Here is a 19074-nt window from a genome sequence, read left to right on the forward strand (position 1 = left end):
GCTGTGTGATTAGGTCTGTTGGTTGGATGTCGGTATAATATTGTATAGTACACTGCCAACCACATGTCAAGAACATGGTCGTGCTGTCTATCTAAGCCTATAGGGGTAGTCTATATATACAGGTACATGGCGAAGTCAAGCGTTAATTTGATCTCATTATGCATCATGCATCATGGCCAGCTAATTCGCACGAGTCCGCTGAACAGCAGCCTCAATCAACCGCTTATACCCATCGATCGCCTCCTCTAGCTGACCGATGGTGATGGCCTCGTTATCACCGTGCGCGACATGGATACTCCCCGGTCCATACAGATACCGCCTGACGCCCTCCGAGACCTTCAAGTTCGGCACATCGGTCGCATAGTTCACCGTGATAACTTCGAACCCGGACACATCGGTATCCAGGTCCTGAGGAGGATACCCCGCGCTGCGTGCCGTAAAATCGCAGTAGACATGCTCATCGTTGCCGGTGGCATTCTTTACCGCACGCGCGATGATTTCCCGCGCCTCGTCGGGCGTCCCCGACGCCAGACGAATGGCGACCTCTGCAAATGCGGACGCAGGCACCACGTTGGCTGCGACGCCGGCATCCACGCGCCCGATGTTCACGGTGGTACGACCGTACTTGTCGCTGGCGGGGAGACCGCCCTCCTCTGCAGGAATGTTGCCCAGGGTGTCGACACGGGACAACGCGGGCAGGATCGCGGAAATGGCGCTCTGGCCAAGCCATGGGTAGCCCGAGTGAGCAGCTTTGCCTGTCGCGATAAGCGGGAACTCGAGCATGCCTTTGTGGCCGGCGACGAGCGCCAGCTCGGTGGGTTCGCCGAAGATGACGGTGTGAAAGGGGGAGGGGGATGGGTTGAGGGGTGACTCGGAGAAGACGCGCATGCCCAGACCGCCGACTTCTTCGTCAACGACGAAAAGGAGGCCTAGACTAGCGGTTGGGTTAGCGCGGAGAGTGTCGAGGACGGCGAAGATTTGAGCAGCAACACTGGCTTTGGCGTCTACGGTGCCACGGCCCGCGATGAGGATATCCCTGTTGCTGTCGGCATCGTCATGAAGAGAGTAGGGGATGAAGGGGGGCACAGTGTCGATGTGGCTAGTCAAGAGGATTTCAGGCCGATCCTTGGAGGGGGAATCGGATGGGTAGGCGAAGATATTGAAGCGGTTGGTGTTGCCGTGGGAAGACGATGGTACGGGCTGTTTGATGACAGTGAAGTTGTGCGATTCGAGGAAGCCGGCCACAAAGGACCCCACGGCGGACTCGTTGCCCGAGACTGAGGGAATCTGGACAAGGGCGCGGTGGAACGAGAGGAATGGAGAGGCATCAATGATGTCGGATGGGGAGGAGGACAGAGACAAGGGAGTCTGCGGGGGTGCGGCCGAGGCTAAGCCGACGGCTAGGAGGAGGGCGATGGGAGATTTCATGGTTCTGGGAATTAGGGATGGTCGGGTAAGGTCTAATGCATTCCCTGTGGAGGGGGGGAAGGCCAATTGGCTCGACGAAGAGGAATGTTGAGAACGATGGTGGTGGTGCTGGTCTCGAAGGTGAAGCTGTTGATGACTTGAATTGGAGATTGGAGATGGCGCTAGAGCCAAAGGGAAAGTGGTGCCTGAGGGCACAGGCCGTTATCAGCTGGATTGAGACAGTCTGGACCTGCCTGTTCCGGTTAGCGTGGTCGTCACGCCATTCTTGCTTCTTGGATAAATTCCCAGCAGGACGGAGTCATGCATCGCTACTCCGTATCTACTCCGCACATATCCAAACGAACGATCGGAGCATATCCTACCCTATTCCGTATGAAAAACAGCGGTGATCTGACTGGAACCATAGGTAGACCGGTCGATCTACCCAAATACTTAGTACTATGTACTATGTACTACTATGTACAACAAGCCACCGCGCCTACAAGATCATGACGTATAGACTCGGGACTTGGATCGGTCGGATTGACTTCTCCAGTCGGCAGTTTCGACGACGCCATACGGAGTAAAGCCATGGGCTTTCCGGTTTCCAGCCCTCTCCCGATAGATACGTCATTTCACCATGCCGGGGATTTCCCGATGCTTTCGCAGGATTGTTAGACCGATCGTCGTCTATCATCGATTAAGCGAAGGACGGACCTATCTATTAATTATTCTATCGATTGGTCTATCTGGATATCTACTGTAACGAACCGAGAGTCTCTCCCGACCGTCCAGGAGCATGGCATGGCGCCAAGATCCCTTACCGTTGGAGTCATCCGCGGAACAGCGCCGGTCTTCCACCCGTTCGAATGGCATTCTTGATCCTTGAGCCAGTCTGAACCAAGGATGGGGAACCGGAGGTGAGGAGGCAAGGTTCCGGTCGGTTGGCGCTGGGCCATGTGGATCTGACGTCGGCACCAGAAAGGCCAGTCGATAGATTACTACTATGTATCATTTCTACGAGGCCTCAAGGATCACGGAGTAGGTACTGAGTACTAGGTAGATGTCTAGTGCCTCGTGGTTTGTTTCGACAGATAACAAGAATCAGACTACAATCAGTATTGATGATTTGATTTGATCATCTAGTGCCCAGACGGTGTCACCACGACATTCCCAATCCATCTTGTCATCCTCCACGGATAGAGGCACGACAGCCCCGGCCACTGCAAAATATTCCCCCCTGCCGTGCGCCCTTCTGCCCTCTTCCCCCCCCCTCCCCCTTCCTCCCTCCCACCTGCTGTTCCGTCGGGACTGGTCCGATGTCAAAGGTCGTGTGAACGAGGGCGGATGATAGGTCGTCGTACTTTCGGCTGCCCTTCCTGGGTCCCTGATGAGGAATGACGATGAGGATTGGGGGGGTTGCACAGCGCTTCGAAGGCCGAGGAATCCACCAGCCACTGGAGCCCTGTGTGTGTTGGACCAGTCGAGTCGGTCAGAGTCTAGACAACCTCTCTCCAGTCTCCACTGCGCTCGGGGTTCCCTTGTTCGCCCGGCTCCTCTAGCCGTCTCCATTCTTTTCGTTGAGATATGCAGCCGTTGAAACCTATCTGAGGGAACCCTGACACACCCAACCGCATTATTACTTGATCCATCCGGTCTGTTACCGAGCTTCTCACGGATTCCGGTCAGCAGGATTGGCGACTGGCGAGGTGCTCCGGAGTAGTCATTCGACCGCGTGCCTTCTCCGACCCACGATGACCATCGAAGCCCAAAGAACAATTACGATCCATGGCAGAGTAAGAAAGCAGAGCCCGATCCATGGTTTGCTAGCCACGGCCTGGCTGGGTTTGTGGGTGTGAACCCGACGATCTCCCCGACGGTGGTTCACTGGGTAGGAAAGAGTGATGGTTTCAGGCTGTGCGGATGGGAGTCCTCTGCGTCGAATCCCTCCACGAAAAATTTTTTTTTTTTTTTTTTTTCCCCTTTCTTTCTTTCTTTCTTTCTTTTTCCTTTTTCCTTTTTCTTTTTCTTTTTTTTTTTTTTTACTTTTGAAGGGCCCATGAACACTGAACTACTGGACAGCCCTAAACGGGCCTGTCAAGGTGCTGGGTCGGTGGATAGCTCCGATGAAGGGCGAGCCAGTGACGAGGGGCCAAACCATGGCCGATCCAATGGATCGACTGGGGCAAAGGCAGGAAAAAAGATTCATGTCAAAAAAAAAAAAAGAAATGCCGGCCTAATCGGTCAGGTCCCAAGTATCACAAGAGGATTTTCATCTCATCGCGCCGTGTAGGATAACAATCATCACAACAATAGCCATGATAACAAGCCTGGAGCAGCAGCATTCCTGAGTCGACTGTAGGATCTTGCCTGTGTTCCCCATCCATCTTCCATCGCTTCTCCTCTTCTTTCCCCTCCTCTCGCCCCCTCATCATCACCTCCATCCATCATCTCTCTCGTCTCTTTCTTTTTCTCCTCTCCTCTCCTCTCCTCTCCTCATTTCTCCATTCCATCCTTCTTCGTCTCCTTCCTGCCTCCTTCACTCGCAGCCTGTAACCTCACCGCACTGCACCATCCCAACGGCCTCCGATTGACTGCAGCCCACTGAGCTGTCAGCCGTCCTTTGGGCCTCACGAATCCCGGCCAGTTGTTCGGTGACTGCGTCCTCCGACAGGCTCCACGTCTTGCCTGCCTGCCCTACTGACCTGCGCCGACGGGTTCGCCGCCATCTCCTTCCTTCAGGCAGGCCGTACTTCTTCAATCCGGGCCAAGCCTGTCAGTCAGTCAATCAATCTCATCAGTCAGCGTCAGTCAGTCCTTCAGTCCGTCAGTCGCGCTTTCTGCCAGAGCCTGTCGTTGCTGCTGTCACTGCGAGGCGGTTGTTCGCTTCCACCGCCACGCCACGTCGTGTTTACATCGGCCTTGCCTGACAATAAAGACACTGCTCGGGCTCGTGCTGTCTCTTTGGTCCGATCGGTCTTCATTCCTTTTTTTCTCCCTCCCCTCTTTTTCTTTGAACCAACCGCCTTTTCTTGGGAGCTCAAACAAACAAAACGCTGCGCCGGTCTGGGCAATCAATCGATCACCGGATGATGTGCCGTCCGCCTTCAAATTGACTCCATCGCCGCCTCCCCTGCGTTTCGCGTTGTTCCTCCTCACGTCCGTTTCGCCCTGTCCCGGCACGTGAAGTGGAAGCCACTCCATCTGCGCGCCCTCAGTCACCGCCAGCTGGACCTCGCCAGTAGGCCTGTCTCGCCCACCATGTTAAAACCCGCTCAGTTTCTAGATACCAGGCGGCGCGATAGTATTGAAACCATGGCCGAGTCCTCCCCCTCGTCTCGCCTGCCTCCGTCGCCCTGGACCACCGCCTCCTCCACGCCCGTTTCACCCGCCGTGTCTCTCTTTTCCGCCAAGGGCCACACGCGTTTCTCCAGCTCGGTTTCGTCCCTGGTTTCATCCCCAGGACACGGTAATTCCATGGAGAGCTCGTCACGGAATCCCTTGACAGGAGTGAAGGAAGAACCCTGTGGGGCCCAGCCCAGGGATCTCGAGGAGGACTATTTCCGTACGTTCCTACCCTTGCTCCCAGTCCCGTGCCCTTTCTGCTTTATTCTCCGACTTCCTTCGAGAGGTTTTCTAACCAACTCGGCTCCACAGAACACTTTGACCAAGGGTTGTCGGTCGTGGAAGACTCGTATTTTGCTTCTTTTGATGCTTCTGACAGCTACGATCTGACGGATGCCGGTATGGATCTCGCCCATTCGCCCAGGAATCGACGCTCCGATAGTATTTCCGCCCGGGGCCTTTCACGCATCGGCTCCCGCATCTCCACCATCTCCACCCGCTGGAAGTCCAAACGTGCCTCCGATGGCGCAGACAGTACAGATGTATTCACAACGCAGCTGCGTTCCCGCACCAACTCCGCATCATCAGCTCTGGCTAGTCCCACGACGGGCTCCTTCACTCGCGTCAGCTCCATTCAGGTTCCTCCATCCCCGGCCAGAACCATATTTGAGGAGGCCATTTCTGAGACCGGCACGCAACCCATTGACATCGTCAAAGCCAACCAGCACAGCCAGGATGACTCGGCCCCTCATGCGACAACCCCGCTGCTGCCGCCTTTTATGGGCGACCAGCCCTCATACCCGACCGCGTCCCGCGTCCATTCGCCATTGCAATCGCCGTCCGTAGCCGATATGACGGATGACGGCCCGATTGTCTGCAGCGCCATCACAGATCTACGATTGGCGGGCTTGCCCTCGCCACCATTGTCCTCCAAGCCGTCCGTCGCGTCGTTCAACCGCCCGCGAGCCAGCACCGTGCGGACGGTTTCAGGTGATGCCCCTCCCTTCACACTGTCGGATCCAAATGACGAGTGGGCGAATAAGCTGGGCCATGCCAACTTTACTATTCAGCCCGAGCCGTATGTGCCGGGGATTTGCGACCTGGTGTCGTTTCGGCAGTTGCGCACCGACTGGGACCTTGCTCAGTGCAACTTCACTCGGCATCTCGTTCGGACCGGTGAACATTATGGGGTTACCTCCATGATCTACAGGCTCACGGAGGAGAAGTGGGAGTTTATCAACCGCGAGTGGCGACGCCATCACGAAGCAATGCTGTCCGAGTTGGAGGTGACGGAAGGACCGCGGTTGAGTTTGATGAAATCCCACTGTTATCCCTGCGACCCGGTCAAGATCCCACGCCTTCACGATGACAAATTTCCCGAGCTGGGCGATGGGGAGATCGTGGGTCCAATGAAGATCGCCCCTGCCGCGAATGGATCTGGACTATGTCACAGCCGCTCGTTGAAGCGCAACTTTGTCAAGTTCTTCCAGGATCTCGTGATACGATCCTGATTCCTCCCATGCCACCAATCTGGGAACACCTACTTATGACGATAGACCAACCATCGGAGGCTCACGATGTACAACATCTTATGATTTCTACGCCTCTCGAACGATTGATTCAGCGTGTGACGACTTATGCCTCTCCTACAGTTTACATGTCTTGACGGTTATTTTTTCCTGTTTATGATCTGTGATCGAATAATGATGACTGATGTCCTTTGCACCTGCGACTACTGACTCGCAGCGTGCAGTCCGTTCCTTAATGTTTGATTCCATTTACATATGTTCCCGCTTCCCCTTTCTGTTACATGATTCTTCGCGCCCACATGTATTGATAATGCTGTACACTGCCCAGCATTTTCTTTGTGTTCTCTCTTCCAGCGATGTAATCCTTGAGTCATGGTCCTTGGCGGACGCGCGTCGAAGGACTGGAGAGAGAGTGTGTGCGTATGTGTGGATTTACGACAGGGGGAGAAAGGGGCATAAGGCAGACGAGTTATGAAAGAAAGAGCGAAAAAGTGGCTGGGCTGCCAAGCGAAAAGAAAAGAGACCATTGCGAGGGCGCTACTGGTGTTCCGTTCTGTCTTATACCCCAAGGCATGATTCATCATCTTACTGAATTTTATGGCCCATTGTACCTCATACATTGAAGTGTTGATGCCTTCGCAAAAGCGTTCTCTATATGCCTCTTCTGATTTGTACATGTGTATATAGATAGATACTAGACCTACCTTCCTACCCACACGCTTACCCGGCACCTCCAAGGTTATTATGGTTACCACCCTTGCTGCCCACATGCATATGCAGTGTACTTTTGTGCTCAACTCCAGTTACCCATCCCAAGGGTCAGGTCAGACAAGTTGCCTGATGCATGCGTGGGAAAGTTCCATCTTCGGTATCATCTCTTTTGACAAATCCAGTAATCCGGACCGCGCATCCTCAACCAGCAGATCCATCTTTTCATTAGCCGCCAGCCAGCCAGCCAGTCTCTGCAGATGAACCCATAATTGACTACTTAGGCAGCAAGCAAGTAGTCCCTATCATGACTCGTGCGAACTTGCCTCCCCACTCCTTTGCCCCCTCCAATCTCATACCCAGTACTGTCCCCACAGTCGTTTGGCGTCCTGGTCTCCGCGGAACTGGAAGTCGACTCGGATGATATCCTTGAAGCCTTCGTCTATGGAGGGCTCCTTGAACCGGCGCAGGAAATCCCCGAATGCGATTCCAGGAAGGAGGGTTCTGGATTCGGGGTTCTGAAAAGGTGGGGGTGGTTAGTATAGGTCTGTGGCGAGAAGGTATGATAGTCGTGATTACACGTGTGACGTCGGGTGATCGGCGGAGGGTGGGATAGTATAACCTCGAGGGGAAGAACAGGGCAGGTGGACACGAAGCTGCGATGAACGGGTGGAAGGACAAGGGATGTAGTGCACACATGATGCGCGCGCGGCAACACGCACGGACTTACCAGGGTTTTGTTTGCGGCACGGACCGCATTATTATGCCGGCAGAGGGACGGGGAAGCACTGAAGTAGACACAGCGGATCGGGACGTGGAATTCCGTTGCGACTTCGACCCAGTGAGCTCTGGTTTCGGGGTCCGCGTTGGTGTTGTCTGTGCGGATGGGAAGGGATCAGCAATCTAATCGAGGGTTTGGCATCTGAGGGCTCTGGGGAGGGGGGATGGATTGTAATGTGGGCTAGGGTGGGAGTGGTCTGGACTTGGATCCGGGAAAGGGGACGTTGTAAAACGTCGGAGTAATATGCAAGGGTTGTCTCTTTGGGAAAAGGATGCCCGTTCGCGTACCGACAACCACGGATCTTCCGGCTGCAAGGTGTTCCTTGGCCACTTTGATGCATTTAGGGCGCTGTTGTAATCGGCTGGTTAGTCTTGCGATACTCGAATGTGGGTATAAGGGACGCCCCCTGCCATCCTTGGGCTTGGCAATGAAAGGCACGAGGTCCGCATGGGACGGTGAATGTAATGACCAGGAAGACTTACCGTCTTGAGAAGGTCCTGGTTGACTCGCTCGTAGTCCAGCGGTTCCAGGTAGTCCCAGTAGAACGATGACTTGCCGGCTCCAGGACTGCCGCAGAATATCACCAGCTCAAGAGGGCTCTGGCGGGAGAAGGGCGGAGCCACTACATCATTCAGGACCGGTTATTAATAGGCTACTCTTATGACCGATTCGCAATCACACCGTGCAATGAGACTCACCATCGTCGCTAGACTCTGCTTGCAGGTATAGACTCGGGTCGAACGGTTCCACGAGTGGCTCTGGGTCAGCGTTGAGAAAGAATTCCTCGGGTGTCTTGAATGGTACTTTGATGTTAATAGCAAATCCACTTGCACCAGAGTTAGCGTATGAATCCCGCGATTCTACGTATCGTGACGTGGCCAGCCTTACCGGTCTACATGGGAATGGTCGTTCGGTCGTCCAGCGGCGTCCCCAACGAATATGGACTCAGACAGATTGACTCCTGCCACATCAAAATCGTAGTCGTCTAGCATTTCATCCCATAATCCTGTTCTCGGTTTCCTGTATTCATCGTCTTCTGTGGCCGCGTAGACACTCAAAGGGATGTCAAGTTGCTTCATGACGGCCATCACTCTCTCCTTGAAGTTGGTAAGGCTCTTTGAGTCACTTGAGCCCCCTTTGAGGTCTTTTTTGAGACTGATCTTCTTCTGATTCGTGACGACCACCACGTAGTAGCTGCAAAGATGGGATTCCATCAATACCTAGTCGTCCGGCCGGTCACATCATGAATGAGATATAGTTACATACCCATTCTCGTTCAACTCCTTGAGCTTCGATGGCACCGTAGCATGCCACCACTTCCAGTCGGAAGAGTTCCTAGGGAATGTATTTCCGGAGGCTGTCGAGACGAGCGTCGAATCCTAGGTGCGAACACCCAGTCAGCCTCGAGCTCGTGATTAAGGACGTCGTAGACCTCGCTTTGCCGTCCTTTCCTCCACTCACCAGGTCAAATGCAGCAATCCTGGGCTTCTCTGTGCTTTGTTTGTGACCCGATTCTGAAATATACTTGCCAATGACAGCACTGTTGTTGATAACCCGCCAGGTGATCTGTTCGGGCTTCTTCTGAGACACCGGAGTAAAGAAGGAGGAGAGAGCCTTTTCTGAGTACTTATAAGTTTTCTAGCATCAAATGAAGGGACGATGATATAGGAATGTCTCACTAGTGACAGTAGACTCGATCTTCCTCTTGAGTGGGGGCGGCGATATAGGCCTAGTGGGGGACGCCGTGCGTTTCGTGCCCCCGGCGCCGGCCATCCTGAGATACTGGAGTCTGGAGAAAATTTTGCAGGTACCCGCGGGGTGCCGATTGCCTCGAAAGTAGCTTGGAAAGGGAATTTGCTGCGATGGAGTGGCCAGGGTGACTCGGGATTCGAGAGCGGAAGTCGACGCGCCGACGCGCATCTCGACCTTCGCGAAGTCACATGCTTAAATGGGCGTTTTGTCGCTCATGGTGGATAGAATAGAGAACTGCAGCATCAGGATCCAGCTATACCATTTTTGAGCTCTGGCTTGCTTCTCAGATAAGAACTACTAGTTTCTTTTATAATAGGCTCCTTGAAACATATTTGGGATTTCGAAATGATCATCTACTGAGAGCCATATGCTCCGGGGTATATAGCAATGCTAAAGAGAAGTGCAATGTTGCATCATTACTTCGCTCGGGTGTCAAGAGACAGTCGGTCGGCCTGTTCCAGACGAACGGCTGACTTGAGCTGCTCGCGAAGCCCGAACAAGTGCTGCGAAGCCGTCCTCATCATCTCCTGATTTCCACCATCCTGGACAGTGATAGCGGCCTGCAGGACATAGCTCCCGGTCCGTTCCAGCGGTGAGAGCTCCCGATAAGCAGGCAGCTGCCGTCGAGGTCCATGTGACTCCTGCGCCCCAGTCGGGTAGAGCAGGACACGGTGTAGGAAGATAACGATGTCATTAAGGACAAAAACATCGCCCTCCACCACATACTCGGTGATAAAGCTGGTCCCAAATTGTCAACTTACTGGACTCGATTGAGACCCGGAAGGACGATCCATCGATGGGTACGGGATGCTACTAACCTGTAACCCCAGGCATTCATGGGAGACGTGATATCACCTTTGGGTAGAGTTGCACTAGCCATCAGCCGAGCAGTTACCGCGGATCGGGTGCCAGCCTCGGGGATGTCTCTGAATTCGAGTTTCCAAGGCTGGTCCTCGTAGCTGTATGGCGGCGATGACTGATCCTCCAACCCGGATATGGAGACATGTGCATCTCCGGACGAAGAAGGCTTCGCGCCAAAATCGGTCTCGGCCACGGGCCCGACCACTTGCGTGTAGAACATGCCTCCATTGAGCATTTTATTCAGGCGCTGCAATTCGAGACCCTGCAGATCTTGACTGGCCCCAACCCGGGTGTTCATCAAGCCTGGCTTGCGGTAGGCCTTGAAGATTAAACGCCTTTCCAAGCGGTGACGGGGTTGCATGGCCGTCAACCCGGCCAGCTGTTGGAGAAGCTCATGATGCTGGTGAGCGGGGACCGAGGCGAAGAGCAAAAGCTCATGCATAATCACAGGAGAGGGAACCGGGGTGGGAGTCGAGACGAATAAGAATAGATATCAGGGACGTTCGAGCCTGACTGTAGCGAGCTAGCTCCGTTCAGCTGAGAGGAACACACGGAAAGGCTAGGTAAGGCACGGGTGAAGCCGGGTCGGAGACTGGCTCCGAGTGTCCACTCTGCTCCGGCCGGTATCACCGTACGGTATGGTAACGGGCGGAAAACGCGTGGGGAGAAACAGAATGAATGCCGCGATAACAATCATGTGATATCACGCGATCGGAGAGGCAGCCAAGAACCAGGGTTTGGAGGGGGGGCAAACTCCAGAAGGGAAGAGGAAAAAGTCAAACCAGAAAAAGTCAACCACAAAGACTAAACTCTATCCCGATAAGCTTGATTCCAACACTTCCTGATTGGGGTGATCTCTGTCTACTATAGGCCTGCCAAGAGAGGGAGGGAAAAAGAAAGCGCCCTTGGAAGCTGCGGGGACCGAATTCCGGAGGGACGTAGGGACGTAGGGACGTAAGTACTACGTACTCCGTATGTTTGAGGCAGATCACGCCAGGCTGCTTCGTACGCTCAGGCGACAGAGATAAGAGGTGTTACACCGGTGTCATGGACACAACGTCTTCCGGAAAATGCTACGAATGAGGGGAGAGGGGAAGGGCTGCAGTGACCGCACCGGGACGAAGGCGATTAGAGGGCACCACCGACGCAGGTCCCCCCAGCTTATCCAGCACACTGGCCAGTCAGGCACGGGTCTCCTTCACCGGGAATGCGGGTTTGGGCAAGGATCGGGTCTTCGCCAGGTGTCAATCCCTCTATCTGATTTGGAGAAGATGGGGAAGAGAGGTGTGGCTATCGAATTGGAGATCGGCTAGTCATCCAACTGGTCTGATCATGCCACAAAAGTCCAGAAGCGCAGGTAATCATCCCACAGATGGTCTCTCCTTCTGGGCGTTTTGGTACGTAAAGCCAGCTCGGGCCATTGATTCCGGCGGCGGGTTCTCGTTAATAACCCGTATTACTCCATACCACCAGGTGCTTATCAAAACCCACACCCTCGCTTCCGCTCCGACCGACCCTCGTCGGCTTTTTCCTCTCCTCCTCCTCTTCCTCCCCTCCTTTCCCTCTCAGTCTTCCAGCCTGTCCTTCAGTCCAGACAGCTTTCTGTACAGTCGTTGCTTCCTTCCTTTTCAATATATAGGCTTCTTGAGTCCCGTGCCGTGGAGAATTGTTTGCCTACAAGCTTCCTTTTCCTCTACTTCGCTTACCAACCTCATTAATCGCCCAACTCGGTCGCGTCGGACATCTACGGATTGTTCGAATTCCTCTCGCCCTCGATCCTCACCATCGTCTTATAATCTATAACCCCATCACCCTTACCACAACCATTCAAAATGCGTGCCACCTTTGCTCTGCGTAACGCTGCCCGCACCCCCCTCATCCGGTTCATCGGCCGCCGTTCCGTGCCCCGTATGTATCTTACCCCGTGCATCATCGCCAGATCCTTTGTCTAACATGACCATCTCTAGAGTCCATTGACCACACTCCTCGCCCTCACCCCGCCTCTCCCTCCGGAGTCCTCCCGGACTCCTTCGCCGCCTACCGTTCCAAGGCTCAGCAGCACGGGCCTCTTGGCCGTGCCTCTTTCTCTCAGGGCATTGGTCGCAGCTCGGGTGCCTCTCTGGGCCCCGTTCAGCCCAAGCAGGGCGAGTTCTTCGACCGTGACGAGCTCCCTTCTCGATTCCACCGCCTCCCCTGGTCCGAGGCCGAGATTGAGGCCATTGAGACCGGTGGTGCCAGCCTGTGCGCTTAGATCCCTAAAGGTGTTGCTCAACGAGGGACGACTCAACGATAGCGGTCACGGATTTGGCGATTCACGAGTACTATCATGTTAAGATAGCATACGATCATTGGCTTGGGGCTGTGGCGTCCGTTATTCTCCGAGTTCAACCATGGAGTAGCGGGGGAGTTGTGGGGCCCGGTTCGTCTCGCACCATCTGAACTTGAATGGTACATAATCCAGGTCGGAAGCACCGTCGCATACTGGTGATGGGTCGTTTGTTGGTTTTTGTCCAACCAGGAGCTGCTTCCGTCCTTGCTCTTCTTATATTTCCTTACTGTTTCTCTATTTGGACATGGCGCTGGTGGTTACTTTGGTGTTTAGCGGTTTAGATGTTTTATATTTGGGGCGCGACACATGATGGATACTTTCTTGTTGTCTGGCTGGAGCATGATGAGATCTGCGAAGATTTTCGTGCATAGATGTTTGATTCAAAAGTCTGCTGAATGCTGGACTACCCTTGGCTTGTGGGTGCATTGTTTTTTTCCCATGGTTCCTTGTTTTGTACTGGAACTCGAGGAGACCTTGAATCGAATCAATCGGGGTTGACCGAAGACATGCTTGGTAAATTTGAATTGCCGTATATATGGGGCGTAGCGTATTGTATCTACTACTTTTGTAGACGGCCATTCCAAGGTCCCCCGGATTGTAGCTGACACGTGCCCGCGGCCTTAGCGTCAACTCTGGCCACGCAACGGCCATCTCCTTCCACCCATCAACATCGTCCTCATTTCAACAAGAGGGCTATTGGCAGGGCCGAAGGTCCCGCGTCAGAGCATGGCACTCACTGGGGACAGCGCCGCAATCACCTTCACCGAGGTCGATGAGGTTAACCATCCTACGGCCACCTATATCTACTCTGAGCCCGCAGCGGACAGTGCACATCATCTTACCCATGACAAGAAGCATGGCGGGGGTTGGGGCCGCGTGGACGTAGCGGTAAGTGACAAGTCCCGCATGTGCCAATTGCATGCACAAGATTATACTGGCATGGCTGGTAGCTAAGCAGTACTGTTCCAGCATACTCCTCCCTCCAGCACCCCGACATCTTGGTCTTCAAAGACCCTTCTAGACTTCCTGGTCGACGTCTTCCTCCCTGCCGGGTATCCCCACAGTGTCACGAACGATTATGCGCCGTAAGCTACTGCTCAACTACTTCCCTAGCGTTAAGCTTTACTAAGGCATGCAGGTATCAATTCTTTGTATGTTGAATGCATGAAGCACGTCATCCCACAGAATCATCGGTCCCCTTATACCTTAACTATACCGTGATAATCAGCTAACTCACGAAGGACTCCCTCCAAGCTTTCAGCAGCTCCATTGCCGGTCTCTTATCGTCAAGAGCCGTACTGCAAGGTTGGTAGATACTCTATGTTCCCCAAACAGCTTCATCCGCAGGATATCCAGATTAACACCCCTTAGGCGTTGGAGTCGGTAACGCCGAAGCCTCTCCAACCTCTGCCCTCCTGCTGCATATTCTCCAAGATACGTCTGGCCGGATTGCCACGATTCTCTTCGCGCACCGGGTCGGCACCGCTCTTGAGCCGGAATGCAAGATGTACCGACTTGCAGCGGATGTCTTCAACGACCTGGCAATGATCCTGGACTGTTTGTCGCCCATGATCCCAGCAGGAGCTCCCCGAGTCATCGTACTTAGCACAGCCGGTGTCCTGCGAGCTCTATGCGGAGTAGCTGGGGGAAGTTCCAAAGCGAGTCTAAGTGCGCATTTCTCTCGATGGGGAAACCTCGCTGAGGTCAATGCCGTAAGTGGATGATCATCCCACCCTACGCTTAGGAGGCTAATCTCATATCAACAGAAAGATTCATCACAAGAGACCATCATATCGCTGATTGGAATGCTCGTAAGTCAAGTGCTCACTCTTCACAACCAATACACGGAAGTAACTCGCCAAAACCACAGGTTGGCTCAGTCGTCGTCTCCCATGTTACCAGTTTCGCCGCGACCTGGATCACCCTGCTAATGCTCCTCGCCCTACACCTCAGTCTCAACTACGCAGCCGTCCGCTCTGTCCAAATGACCAGTCTTAACAGACAGCGAGCTAACATCGTCTTTTCAACCATCCTAAGCTCCGACCAAGAGCTCACCCATCTCACTCTTCCCGAGTCCACCAAACAACCACCTACGCAAAGTCACCCTCAATTAGCCTGGAAGACTCTAAGCCCAGCCCAAGTCGCCAAACAAGAAAAGATTTTTGAACGCGATGGCATTCTCCGCTGGTCCCCAGCACCTACTACCACATCCGCCCCCTCTTCCCAAGTACTAGGTTATTGCCGTATAGGCATATCCCTCCAACATTTCCTCATTTCCTGCCCCTCCTTCCCCTTATCGGTCAGTACAGGAACCCTTCGAACCGCTATCCCCCTCGCTCATCTCACGGCCCTCTACAACAAAGAGGACTACATCCTGTACCTCACCAACAGCGGGAAATCCCGTACCTGGCATGCAAACATCCTTCTCAAGAACACTAGTACAGCCCAATCCCAGCTCAAGTCCTGGGCGCATGCCTTGCTGGCTACAAGGGTCCTGTCGATGCCAACCTCAGACAATGTCGAGGTCGAGGGTATTATGGACGTTCTGAACCGGACGTTGGATTTCCTGAATAATGATGAGAGATTTGTTCGGTATGTTACTGCATTGACTGAGAAAGGCTGGGACTTGAATGTTGCTGCTTTGGAGACTCGATCTGGACGGAGGATTGCCGTGTAACTCTTTTCCCCCACTCCTCTCCCAGATGGGTTGAGGGTGGGTGTTGGTGATTTACTGCATAATCTGGTGCAGCTGTGGACCAGCTCATGGTCCAGTGTTTTTGGATAATGTATAACAAGCGGGCTTGCAGGTTCAGTCATTCCTGTTCAACAGAACTGGTCGAGGTTAAAGAATCAGGTTTTGACTTCAAGCTGTCCTGACAGACGAATGGGATGTTCTACGCTTAAGCTCTGCAGGAAGATTGGCAAGCATCCAAACCATGGGTATCTATTGACCGGTACACGATGCCAATGCTAATGCTAATGCGATGCTAACTAAAACATGGTGAGAAGAAACTGGGTAGTATATGCCATCCCAGAATGCAATCATAGTCATAACATGAGAAGAGAAAAAAAAAATGGAGGGAAAAATCCCCATGCACATCAACAGAATGCCACACCACCTCCCCGATCGAAACATGATTATGGATACACCAACGCCGTGATGAACAGCCTCCCAACCACCCCGTTTTGAACCCAGTCTATGTTTTGTGATGACAAATGGAATGATGCACGCTTGGTCGCTTGCTCCGAGAAAAAGAGGATAGGATAAAAAAAGAAAAAAAAAATAGAACGCCGGTATATGCTTCCACCGTAAAGAGTAAATCAGAATGCACATGCATTACACCGTTCACTCGTATCCAATGCGTGAATGCGACATATTCGCTCAATAACCGAAAGATCAATCATATATGCGGTATCAGATATGCAGATCCGATCATGCGGCCTAGCCGGTGGTGAGAGGAGTAGGATCAGAACGCCAATTTCGGCTGCCCTGTGAGGATAGAAAGTGAGGAAGGTTTGTGAATGAGAAGGGAAATCAGAGTTTGAATGCTCTGCCAGAGAGGGTCTGGTTTCGCTGGTGAGATGGCTGTTTGCCGACTGGGAACGGCCAGTCATTCATCCATACCAGACAATCTGAATTGTTGATTTCCTGAACCTCCATGTCCCGAGCGCTTCTTGAATCCCAACTTCAGCCCCATCTTCTTCCATGGGTTGTCGGTGCGCTTCGGGCTGTGGGCCAGGTGCATGCAGTGGGGATCGCTGGAAGGCGGCGTTGTCGGCGGCGTCATCGGCTCACCAGCGCTCGCACTTGACTGCAAGCTTCCGGAGTCATCGGTCAAAGCTCCCGACCCAGAATCTCCGCTGGTGCTAGAGACTTGACCTGAGGTCCGATGGCCCACCTTTCCCATAGAAGTCATGGCGCTCAATGAGAAATTGGAGCGGCCGGAGTGGCTAGACGGAGAACCGACGGACACCGGGGATCCCATATCTTTGGAAGACTGGGGCGACTGCCGCCTCCGCTTTGACCGACCGCGGTTGGCTGCATGTTCGTCGAGACTCGAGTTCGAAATGACCGTGATATCGTCCTCGTGTGAGAATAACGGCTCCGATAAGGGCAGCACGTGGGCGGTCGAGGCATGGGCGTTGAGGAATGGCAGAAAGATCGATTCTTCCATCAAGTCGTGGACGAGTTTGACAGCAGTGTTCAGGCAATCAGGAGGAGGGGGGATGGGAAAGTTTGTGTGTCGAAGAATATCATCGCGGACCTCGCTGGAGACATTGATCTCACGCGGCGATCCGGGCAAGATGTACGCAGTCAACAATCGCTGCCAGAGCATTTGCAGATGCTGGCTTTCGGGGCGGTCGGAGACGATAGGCAATTCGTTCATCTGGCGGCTCAGGGCATCGTAGGTCTCCCGGTACCGCTTGGCCTCGAGGGTGAACTCCAGGGTCTCCAGACAATGATTCTGTGAGAGATAAGCCATGAAGGCGCTGAGGGTGTAGGGTGCAGGTGCAGTGTTCGCAAGCACCTCGTCTAGCGAGGGTCGCATGGAACAAAATGCACCCGGAACTGTCAGGCTCAACGGACGCGAACCGGAGGAGTCCATGTCCTCGTCCGACTCGCTGTCCGATGAGGATGTCGTGGGAGAGAGCTCAGGCGTTGTGCTGGGAGTATGATGTCGAAAGAGTATAGGAGGATGTAAGGTCTTCTTTTTGAGCATCGCGTACAGCGTGCGTCGGTCACTGGGATACGGCGCGGGTGTGGTGAAGCCCCTGGGACCTCGTCGAAATCCTCCAAGACACCCCAGACAGTAGGAACAATGTTTCGCCAGGGTCGACTCTGATGCCCTAGCAGGGTCCGACCAGCACGACGAGTAATGATGGCTGAGGAGAAGCCGTGTTTCAGATTGGGAGAAGCGTAACGAGAGACAGCGCAGAGGTGAGGCGGCACTGAGCGGGGAAAGATTCAGGCGAGGCGGGAATGGAGCAGTCGATAAGGTGAAGGATCTCAGTTGGTGAAGGATTGAGATCTATCTGCTTGCTGGGTGGACAAAGGATTGATTAGTCGATGTCCCGCGGTAAGGCAAGGGTATAGGCAGCAGCAGCGGGTTTCCAGAAGGGTCAAAGAAGACGGGGGGGGGGGGTGAGAGCCAAATGGAAATTTGGGAAAAAGTAAAAAATGGTTAATAAGAGACAAGACTAAGGCCAGGCACAGCAGCAGAAAATAAAAAAAAATAAGTAAAAAAACTATAAAAAAAAAAGAAAGGATAGAGCCGTGTGTGTACAGGTTAAATGACGCCACGGAAGGACAAGACAAATGGCAGACTGGGGTGGATAGTATTCAAATAGAGAGGAAACAAGGCAGGCCGGCCAGTGGGTGGAGTGGTGATGCCGATCAGGACCCCTTCACAGGCAGATTTCTCAAAACCTGCACGGAAGCGTCGAGCACCCGGGGGGAGGGGATGCGAATGGGACCTAAACCTCAATTGAAGGGAAAAGGCAGGAGGGAGGAGCCTGGGAGGAGGAGGGGGGGGAGTGGTGGGCCGTGGAAAAAGGTGTGGATTGGTGTGGATTGCTGGCCCACAGGCACAACCGGCGGCCCAAGATTTACTCACACGCGCCGACCGGACCAGCAGAGCCAGTCCAGAGCGCTTCCACGTTGGCTGGCAGTGGATGCTCTGGGTGGCCGAAGGAGTCGACCCAAGGGACCGTCGCCTGCCCACCACGAATCACCGCCAACGAGACTTCCCGGTCGATCGTACCCAGCAAGAGCCGCGACCTATCAAACCAGCCTTGGTGGGGTCCAGGAAGCCACTCAGAGGCGGCGGTGGATAAAACCACCCCCCCCCCAAAAAAAAGAAGAAAAGGAAAAGTGTCACGGGAGGAGGGGCGTTCCTTTGTTTGTTCTTTCCCGTTTCTTCTTTTTCCTTTTCCTTTCTTTTCTTTTCTTCTGGAACGGAAGACGAAAATCGAAGGTCGAAAATAGGGCAAAGGAAGAAAAAGGGGGAGAGAGGAAGACCGAGCCCAGGAGGAAAAGGATTCCACTGAGAGAGAACGGCCGCCGACAGACTTTCTAGAAGGACTACGCAGCTAGATACCCTCCTTCCCTTCTCCCAGCCAGTGAGGGAATCACGTCATGGCCCCTAAGGCATGCCTCAGACACTAGCCAGTAAGTCTGTGAGTGACTTGCAAAGTTGCAACCCAAAAAGGATCTGGAAGCCTCGGGGTGGAGACAATGAAGGGAAATCGGGTTCCGTCGCTGGGTCTGAATGGATCACCAGGACGCGCGATGGATCTCCGCCGATGAAGTAATCTCAAGTCCCAAAAGGTAGAGGAGTGGAGCCATCCATAGAAACGCAGTA

The 19074-nt window shown here is 53.7% G+C and overlaps 10 protein-coding genes across 10 annotated transcripts; 5 read left to right on the top strand and 5 right to left on the bottom strand.

Annotated features, from left to right (window-relative positions):
- Positions 1 to 26: 26 nt before the first annotated feature.
- BO80DRAFT_427419 (M20 family metallopeptidase) lies at positions 27 to 1583 on the bottom strand. The gene has a single exon (XM_025720007.1). It carries the CDS (start codon positions 1426 to 1428, stop codon positions 181 to 183), a length of 1248 nt encoding a protein of 415 aa, XP_025572699.1. The 5' UTR covers positions 1429 to 1583; the 3' UTR covers positions 27 to 180.
- Positions 1584 to 4530: 2947 nt separating this feature from the next.
- BO80DRAFT_161481 (uncharacterized protein) lies at positions 4531 to 6374 on the top strand. Its single transcript, XM_025713857.1, has 2 exons — positions 4531 to 4972; positions 5065 to 6374. Exons 1-2 carry the CDS (start codon positions 4669 to 4671, stop codon positions 6261 to 6263), a joined length of 1503 nt encoding a protein of 500 aa, XP_025572700.1. The 5' UTR covers positions 4531 to 4668; the 3' UTR covers positions 6264 to 6374.
- Positions 6375 to 7342: 968 nt separating this feature from the next.
- On the bottom strand, positions 7343 to 10013 carry BO80DRAFT_480062 (putative DNA 3'-phosphatase Tpp1; the record flags this gene model as incomplete). The annotated part of the gene is made up of 9 exons (XM_025723325.1): positions 9450 to 10013; positions 9232 to 9389; positions 9033 to 9149; positions 8659 to 8990; positions 8469 to 8596; positions 8253 to 8392; positions 8058 to 8118; positions 7720 to 7865; positions 7343 to 7507 (listed from the first exon to the last, which is right to left on the bottom strand). The coding sequence occupies exons 1-9, from the start codon at positions 9688 to 9690 to the stop codon at positions 7343 to 7345; spliced, it is 1488 nt and encodes a 495-aa protein (XP_025572701.1). The 5' UTR covers positions 9691 to 10013.
- Positions 9792 to 11286, bottom strand: BO80DRAFT_427422 (mediator of RNA polymerase II transcription subunit 18). The gene is made up of 2 exons (XM_025720008.1): positions 10341 to 11286; positions 9792 to 10260 (listed from the first exon to the last, which is right to left on the bottom strand). The coding sequence occupies exons 1-2, from the start codon at positions 10823 to 10825 to the stop codon at positions 9939 to 9941; spliced, it is 807 nt and encodes a 268-aa protein (XP_025572702.1). The 5' UTR covers positions 10826 to 11286; the 3' UTR covers positions 9792 to 9938.
- Positions 11287 to 11446: 160 nt separating this feature from the next.
- Positions 11447 to 12343, top strand: BO80DRAFT_161452 (uncharacterized protein). Its single transcript, XM_025713856.1, has one exon. The coding sequence runs from the start codon at positions 11716 to 11718 to the stop codon at positions 12184 to 12186; it is 471 nt and encodes a 156-aa protein (XP_025572703.1). The 5' UTR covers positions 11447 to 11715; the 3' UTR covers positions 12187 to 12343.
- BO80DRAFT_161436 (alpha-ketoglutarate dehydrogenase subunit KGD4) lies at positions 11995 to 12826 on the top strand. The gene is made up of 2 exons (XM_025713855.1): positions 11995 to 12291; positions 12351 to 12826. The coding sequence occupies exons 1-2, from the start codon at positions 12216 to 12218 to the stop codon at positions 12632 to 12634; spliced, it is 360 nt and encodes a 119-aa protein (XP_025572704.1). The 5' UTR covers positions 11995 to 12215; the 3' UTR covers positions 12635 to 12826.
- A 612-nt stretch (positions 12827 to 13438) lies between these two features.
- On the top strand, positions 13439 to 15389 carry BO80DRAFT_361656 (RUS1 family protein; the record flags this gene model as incomplete). Its single annotated transcript, XM_025716023.1, has 7 exons — positions 13439 to 13600; positions 13682 to 13797; positions 13851 to 13863; positions 13954 to 14017; positions 14084 to 14424; positions 14479 to 14523; positions 14583 to 15389. The coding sequence occupies 7 exons, from the start codon at positions 13439 to 13441 to the stop codon at positions 15387 to 15389; spliced, it is 1548 nt and encodes a 515-aa protein (XP_025572705.1).
- A 133-nt stretch (positions 15390 to 15522) lies between these two features.
- Positions 15523 to 16184, bottom strand: BO80DRAFT_161575 (uncharacterized protein). Its single transcript, XM_025713859.1, has one exon. The coding sequence runs from the start codon at positions 16044 to 16046 to the stop codon at positions 15657 to 15659; it is 390 nt and encodes a 129-aa protein (XP_025572706.1). The 5' UTR covers positions 16047 to 16184; the 3' UTR covers positions 15523 to 15656.
- On the bottom strand, positions 16185 to 17803 carry BO80DRAFT_161601 (regulator of G-protein signaling domain-containing protein). The gene has a single exon (XM_025713860.1). It carries the CDS (start codon positions 17431 to 17433, stop codon positions 16324 to 16326), a length of 1110 nt encoding a protein of 369 aa, XP_025572707.1. The 5' UTR covers positions 17434 to 17803; the 3' UTR covers positions 16185 to 16323.
- A 1-nt stretch (position 17804) lies between these two features.
- On the top strand, positions 17805 to 19004 carry BO80DRAFT_161563 (uncharacterized protein). Its single transcript, XM_025713858.1, has one exon. The coding sequence runs from the start codon at positions 18175 to 18177 to the stop codon at positions 18787 to 18789; it is 615 nt and encodes a 204-aa protein (XP_025572708.1). The 5' UTR covers positions 17805 to 18174; the 3' UTR covers positions 18790 to 19004.
- The last annotated feature ends 70 nt before the right edge of the window (positions 19005 to 19074 follow it).

This window comes from Aspergillus ibericus (genome assembly GCF_003184845.1).
Source record: "Aspergillus ibericus CBS 121593 unplaced genomic scaffold BO80scaffold_36, whole genome shotgun sequence".
In the NCBI taxonomy this organism is placed as follows: Eukaryota; Fungi; Ascomycota; class Eurotiomycetes; order Eurotiales; family Aspergillaceae; genus Aspergillus; species Aspergillus ibericus.

Bases quoted from the DNA above. Each gene is read 5' to 3' on its own strand.
- BO80DRAFT_427419 (XM_025720007.1), bottom strand. From the start codon at position 1,428: ATGAAATCTCCCATCGCCCTCCTCCTAGCCGTCGGCTTAGCCTCGGCC.
- BO80DRAFT_161481 (XM_025713857.1), top strand. From the start codon at position 4,669: ATGTTAAAACCCGCTCAGTTTCTAGATACCAGGCGGCGCGATAGTATT. The intron at 4,973-5,064 runs GTACGTTCCTAC...TCGGCTCCACAG, and splicing joins TCTCGAGGAGGACTATTTCC to AACACTTTGACCAAGGGTTG.
- BO80DRAFT_427422 (XM_025720008.1), bottom strand. From the start codon at position 10,825: ATGCATGAGCTTTTGCTCTTCGCCTCGGTCCCCGCTCACCAGCATCAT. The intron at 10,261-10,340 runs GTTAGTAGCATC...ATTTGGGACCAG, and splicing joins ATGAATGCCTGGGGTTACAG to CTTTATCACCGAGTATGTGG.
- BO80DRAFT_161452 (XM_025713856.1), top strand. From the start codon at position 11,716: ATGCCACAAAAGTCCAGAAGCGCAGGTAATCATCCCACAGATGGTCTC.
- BO80DRAFT_161436 (XM_025713855.1), top strand. From the start codon at position 12,216: ATGCGTGCCACCTTTGCTCTGCGTAACGCTGCCCGCACCCCCCTCATC. The intron at 12,292-12,350 runs GTATGTATCTTA...GACCATCTCTAG, and splicing joins CGGCCGCCGTTCCGTGCCCC to AGTCCATTGACCACACTCCT.
- BO80DRAFT_161575 (XM_025713859.1), bottom strand. From the start codon at position 16,046: ATGTGCATTCTGATTTACTCTTTACGGTGGAAGCATATACCGGCGTTC.
- BO80DRAFT_161601 (XM_025713860.1), bottom strand. From the start codon at position 17,433: ATGCTCAAAAAGAAGACCTTACATCCTCCTATACTCTTTCGACATCAT.
- BO80DRAFT_161563 (XM_025713858.1), top strand. From the start codon at position 18,175: ATGCGAATGGGACCTAAACCTCAATTGAAGGGAAAAGGCAGGAGGGAG.